Below are 6,075 nucleotides of genomic sequence, written 5' to 3'. Positions count from 1 at the left end.
GTCGGGGCAGTGTGTCGGGGCAGTGTGATGGGGCAGTGTGACGGGGCAGTGTAACGGGACAGTGTGACGGGGCACTGTGACGAGGCACTGTGATGGGACAGTGTGACGGGGCAGTGTGACGGGGCAGTGTGACGGGACAGTGTGACGGGGCAGTGTGACGGGACAGTGTGACGAGACAGTGTGACGGGACAGTGTGACGAGACTGTGTGACGGGGCGGCGCGACGGGGTGGCGCGACGGGACGGTGCGATGGGGCGGTGTGACGGGACGGTGTGACGGGGCGGTGTGACGGGGCGGTGTGACGGGACGGTGTGACGGGACGGTGTGACGGGACGGTGTGACGGGGCAGCGCGACGGGGTAGCATGACGGGACAGCGTGACGGGGCAGCGTGACGGGGCAGCGTGACGGGGCAGCGTGACGGGGCAGCGTGACGGGGCAGCATGACGGGGCAGCATGACGGGGCAGTGTGACGGGCAGCATGACGGGACAGCGAGACGGGGCAGCGAGACGGGGCAGCGAGACGGGGCAGCATGACGGGGCAGCATGACGGGGCAGCATGACGGGGCTGCGAGTCAGGACAGCGTGAATGGGCTACGTGCAGCATTTCCCCTTCTTTGCAGGCCGTTTCACAATCTGCGCCATCGTCTTTTGAATCTTCTCCTGGTCTTTCAGCATGCTGCAAAGGGACATGGAGACACGGTGGTGAGCATTGCAGACAGCCCCAGGGGGCCACTCTCAGATAAAGGGCCCAACAATACAAAGAAAAATAAATCAATGCGGGAATAGCCATATTTCTCACTCACTTTGCCAGATGCACCATGACAGTGTTAATGTTGTGACCAGTACAGGCGCTGCATTCATAGAACAAGATGTTGTACTCCTAGAGAGAGAGAGAGGAATGGAGGACGAGAATAGAGTTATTGCATGTGGTCATTAGCAAAATACATTACTTCATAAACTGTTACTGAGATACTCCAAACTCTGCCACACATGATGCCAAGTCACTCAAGTTCAACTAAGCCGGTGTAATGAGAGAAGAAGCTGCAAATCTCATCAGCAATTTTATTTTAAAATGTATTTCTCCATGGGAGGCCATCCCTAATTACCCTTAAATGGTGTGGCCTGAACAGAGACAGTTAAGAGTCAACCATATTGCTGGGGGTCTGGAGTCACATGAGGACCAGACTGAGTATGAATGTCAGATTTCCTTCCCTTACTGTGACTAGCTTTTCAATTCCAGATGTTACTAATTGAATTGAAAGTCCACTCGCTGGCGTGGTGGGATTTGAACCCATATTCCCAGAGCAGTAACCTGGGCCTCTGAATTACTAGACCAGTGACATTACCGCTGCACCATAGTCTCTCCTTGAAGGTGAGTGCCCTCTCTCGTAGTGTGGTGATCACAGACACACAATCCAAAATGTTTCTCCTGACTCCAGTTGAGAGAAAATTGTCCCCAATGGACATGAACAGGGCACAAATATCCGACCGAGCCCCTTCCTCCTAAAGGTCACCCAGTGACTCTGTTGACAACAGTACTTGTGGATGGCGAGTGAGGTGTCAGCTCTGATGCTCCAGACACAAAGAGCCTCCCAGCACACATTATCTCGTTCCTAGAGAATATATCACAGCAACCTCTGAATCACAAATTCTAACCAGTCAGCATCTTTAACAGGGAAGTGCTGGTGCAGGGAATATTCCTTCAGGCATTTGTGGGAGTGGACGAGACTTACACTGGAGCTGTGGATATAAACAATAGGCACCAACCTGGGCAAGTCTTTCTCCCTCAAGTTTGGAGACCTGACGCTGAGCATCATTATCTATCTTGTTACCCAGAAGAAGAATGGCGACATCATCAGCCGCTGTCTCCTAAAAGAGAGAGATGGAAGGAGAGAGAACAGAATGGAGGAAGATATGGAAAGGGAGAGGAAGACGAAGCGAGACAGAGAGAGAGAAAACGAGATTGGAGAAATGGAGAGAGGGAAACAGAGAGAGAGTAATGGGGGAGAGAAAAGTGGTGGAGGGAGAGAGAGATGGCGAGAGGAAGGGAGATGGAGGGAGAAAAAGGGAAATGGAGGGAGATAGAGATGGAGCGTGAGAAAGGGAGAGAGAGATGGAGGGAGAGAAAGGGAGATGAAAGCACAGAGATAGAAAGAAATAGTAGACAGTGTCAAAGGGAGAAAGATGTGGAGGGTGGATGGTGGAGGGCGAGAGAGAAACAGAAGGGGAAAGAGAGAAAGATAGAAGAGGAAAGGGAGGGAGAGTGATGGAAGGAAAGAGAGAATAAGATTTGTCTTGTTCTGTATAATGAGCTTAAAAATAGCAAATGACAATTAGAGATTACCCAGCTGTTTTGACACTGCGTTTTTTGTGTAACAGGAATGTACTGATGTCACTGCCTATTGCAATCCCCCCCAGCCTGTGTGCTATCAGACATTCAGACATCCAATCTTCAATAACCCATAGTTTTCTTCAGCTCACCATGGGAAGACCAAAGCTATTATTTTCTCCCTTTTGCAGCAGGTTTGGTGTTCTTGCTACACCCCAATCATTGCCCCACCGAATCACAGAATCATTATGCTGCAAAAAGAGGCCATTCAGCTCATTGTGTTTGCCCCGGCTCCCCAAATGAGCATCATGTCTTAGTGCCATTCCCTTGCCTTTTCCCTGTATCCCTACACATTATTTGTACTAAAATAATCATCGAATGCCTTCTCGAATGTCTCGATTGAACCTGCCTCCACCACACTTTCAGGCTGTGCATTCCAGATCCAAACCATTCGCTGTGTGAAAATTATTTTTCTCTCATCAAATTTCCTTCTTTTACCAATCACTTTAAATTTGTGCCGCCTCGTTCTCCATCCTTTTACAACCGGGAACAGTTTCTCCCTATCTACGCTATCCAGATGATTTTGAATATCCATATCAAATCTCCTCTTCGCTTTCTTCTCCATGAGGAGATGAGTCCCAGCCTCTCCAATCTATCTTCATAGCTCAAGTCTCTCAACCTTGGAACCATTCTTGCAAACCTCTTCTGCATCCTCTCCAATGCATTCACGTCTCTTTTATAGTATGGCGCCCAGAATTCTACACAGCTCTATCTAAGTGGCTTGTATATGTTCAGCATAACCTCCTTGCTCTTGTACTCTATGCCCCTATTAATAAAGGCCAGAATAATTTATGTTTTATTAACTACTCTCTACACCTGTCCTGCCACCTTCAATGATCTATGCACACATACACCCAGGTCCCTCTGCTCCGGCACCCCTTTCAGAATTTTTCCCCTTATTCATTTTGCCTCTGCATGTTCTTCCTACCAAATTTGATCGCCTCACACTTCTCCACATTGAACATGATCTTAGACCTATCTGCCCACACCACCAACTTTTCCAAATCCCTGTGAAGTTCAACACCACCCTCTTCATAGTTCACAATACTTCCAACTTTTGTATCATAGAACATAAGAGCATACAATGCAGCAAGAGGCCATTCGGCCCATCGAGTCTGCATCAACCCACTTAAGCGCTCACTTCCACCCTATACCCGTAACCCAATGACTCCTCCTAACCTTTTTGGTCACTAAGGGCAATTTAGCATGGCCAATTCACCTAACCTGCACGTCTTTGGACTGTGGGAGGAAACCGGAGCACCCGGAGGAAACCCACGCAGACACGGGGAGAACGTGCAGACTCCGCACAGACAGGGACCCAGCGGGGAATCGAACCGGGGACCCTGGTGCTGTGAAGCCACAGTGCTATCCACTTGTGCTACCGTGCTGCCCACGCAAACTTTGAAATTGTCCATCACGATCTATGTCTGTATCAAAGAACAAAAACAAAGAACAATACAACACATGAACAGGCCCTTCGGCCCTCCAAGCCTGTAATGGTCATGATACCCCCCTTGGCCAAAACCTTCAGCACTTCCTACTGCCGTATCCCTCTATACATATCCATGTATTCGTCGAGATGCCTTTTGAATGCCGTTAATGTATCAAGAAAAGCAACAGTCCCAATCCCGACCCCCTGGGGAGTGAGATACTGAGTTTTAGCTCAAAGCGGCCTTGCAGATCCAAAATCTCATGGACTAAAAGTCAGATCAATGTCAGTAAATAGTGGATGGCACATCTGTCCCATCATGTCTTCAGAACCATCAAACATAGGGTCAAGGTCTTTCCCTTGGCTCGGAGAGTTCAGATCCAAAGCATTCTGAGTACTAAAGGTCCAGAATTCGAGAGCTTCTTACCTTGACACAGGCCAACCAGTAACGCACTTCTGAGAAAGAGCTCGAGGATGTAATGTCGTACATCACGATCACCCCATCAGCCTTCCTGAAGAACTGTTTGGTCACACTGCGGAATCTGTGAGGAGATCGTAAATGACTAATCAGAGGCATGGACTTCCCACCAGATAGGCCTGTGACAACCAATCACTGAAGGGGTGAGGTATCAATCACTTGACCCTCCATTAATTTGTCTCCTCGCCCTGTGTGGGAAATTTCTGGAGACATACACGGTAGACTTTTAACCCTCTTGGATAGGAAGCGGAAGGGGAACAGGGAGAGGATAAATGCTCAGAAATGGGAAACCCAATGAACTTGCCATGAGCGTGCCAACTCCCTACACATAGGGTCCATAATGCCACCGAGTGATTTCCCAAAACTCTGAGGGAGGGAGGGCGAACAGCCGAAAGAAGCAAAAGTGAGGTCCTGCCGGAAGAGCTCTGGAAGCGAGGAATGAAATGAGTAAGCAAGGCCTCAGTGATCTCTGGATTACACTCACTGCTGCAGTGAGGCTAGAAGTAGGCATGTTGAGCCAATGAATTTGTGTCTGGAGAGATAGTGTAGGAGGGAGGGTGTTAGATTCCTGAGACATCGAGACTTTCTCTGAGTTCGGTAAGCAGTTCGGACTGGCTGCACCTCAATGAAGCTGGGACCTGCACTCTTGAGGTGGTTTTCTAGTGCTGTTGAGGAGTGTTTAAACTAACTTTTGGGAGTGGGCCGGAATGAGGCGGTAACAATAGGAAGGAGAAACAAAGTTGAACAAAGGCTTGAGAAAAGTAGATAGCACTATCATAGATTATCATAGAATTTACAGTGCAGAAGGAGGCCATTCGGCCCATCGAGTCTGCACCAGCTCTTGGAAAGAGCACCCTACCCAAGGTCCACACCTCCACCCTATCCCCATAACCCAGTAACCCCACCCTACACTAAGGGCAATTTTGGACACTATGGGCAATTTAGCATGGCCAATCCACCTAACCCGCACATCTTTGGACTGTGGGAGGAAACCGGAGCACCCGGAGGAAACCCACGCACACACGGGGAGGATGTGCAGACTCCGCACAGACAGTGACCCAAGCCGGAATCGAACCTGGGACCCTGGAGCTGTGAAGCATTTGTGCTATCCACAATGCTACCGTGCTGCCTCACTAGAGTGAGAAAAGTAAGGAATTAAGTCAGTCTAAATTAGCTCTACAATGCGGGTAAACATGTAAAACATGGTAAATAAGATTGGCGAGCTGCAGATAACCATTAAGGAATGTGATGTTGTGGTGATACCAGAGGGCGAGCTCAAGAAAAGACAAGACTAAATATTCCTGGATTCAAGTGTTCAGGAAAGATAGGGAAGAATGGAAAGAATACATGGCAGATCATAGAAGCCCTATAGTACAGAAGAAGGCTGTTTGGCCCATCGAGTTTGCACTGACCCTCTGAAAGAGCACCCTAATCTAGGCCCACACCCCCGCCCAACCTTTCAACACAAAGGTGCAATTTAGCATAGTCAATCCACCAAAACTGCACTTCATTGGGCTGTGGGAGGAAACCCACGCAGGCACAGGGAGAATGCGCAAACTCCACACAGATCGTCACCCAAGGTTGGAATCAAACTCAGGTCATTGGTGTTGTGAGGCAGCAGTGCTAACCACTGTGCCACCGTGCCACATGTATGCAGTATAACGAGGCTAAAGTGAAGTTAGACATTTTGGTGTGAAAAACAGAAAGGAAGAGTTTATTTAAATGGTGAGATATTGGGAAGTGTTGTAATTGAAAATATGGAAAGATATGTCATTTGAA

At 48.7% G+C, this 6,075-nt stretch overlaps 1 protein-coding gene across 1 annotated transcript in view; it reads right to left on the bottom strand.

Moving 5' to 3' along the window:
- Positions 1-534: 534 nt before the first annotated feature.
- The window catches only part of LOC140393968 (uncharacterized), a 505,220-nt gene continuing 499,679 nt past the window's right edge, over positions 535-6,075 (bottom strand). Inside the window, exons 45-48 of the mRNA XM_072480674.1 lie at positions 4,246-4,360; positions 1,768-1,869; positions 804-880; positions 535-676 (exon numbers count right to left, since the gene is read on the bottom strand). Of these exons, the coding sequence (XP_072336775.1) occupies positions 592-676; positions 804-880; positions 1,768-1,869; positions 4,246-4,360 (379 nt within the window). The 3' untranslated portion in view covers positions 535-591. The remainder of the gene's footprint in view (positions 677-803; positions 881-1,767; positions 1,870-4,245; positions 4,361-6,075) is intronic.

The sequence above is a fragment of the Scyliorhinus torazame genome, chromosome 17, assembly GCF_047496885.1.
Source record: "Scyliorhinus torazame isolate Kashiwa2021f chromosome 17, sScyTor2.1, whole genome shotgun sequence".
NCBI classification, from domain to species: Eukaryota; Metazoa; Chordata; class Chondrichthyes; order Carcharhiniformes; family Scyliorhinidae; genus Scyliorhinus; species Scyliorhinus torazame.
This window is presented reverse-complemented; position numbering and strand designations above follow the sequence as displayed.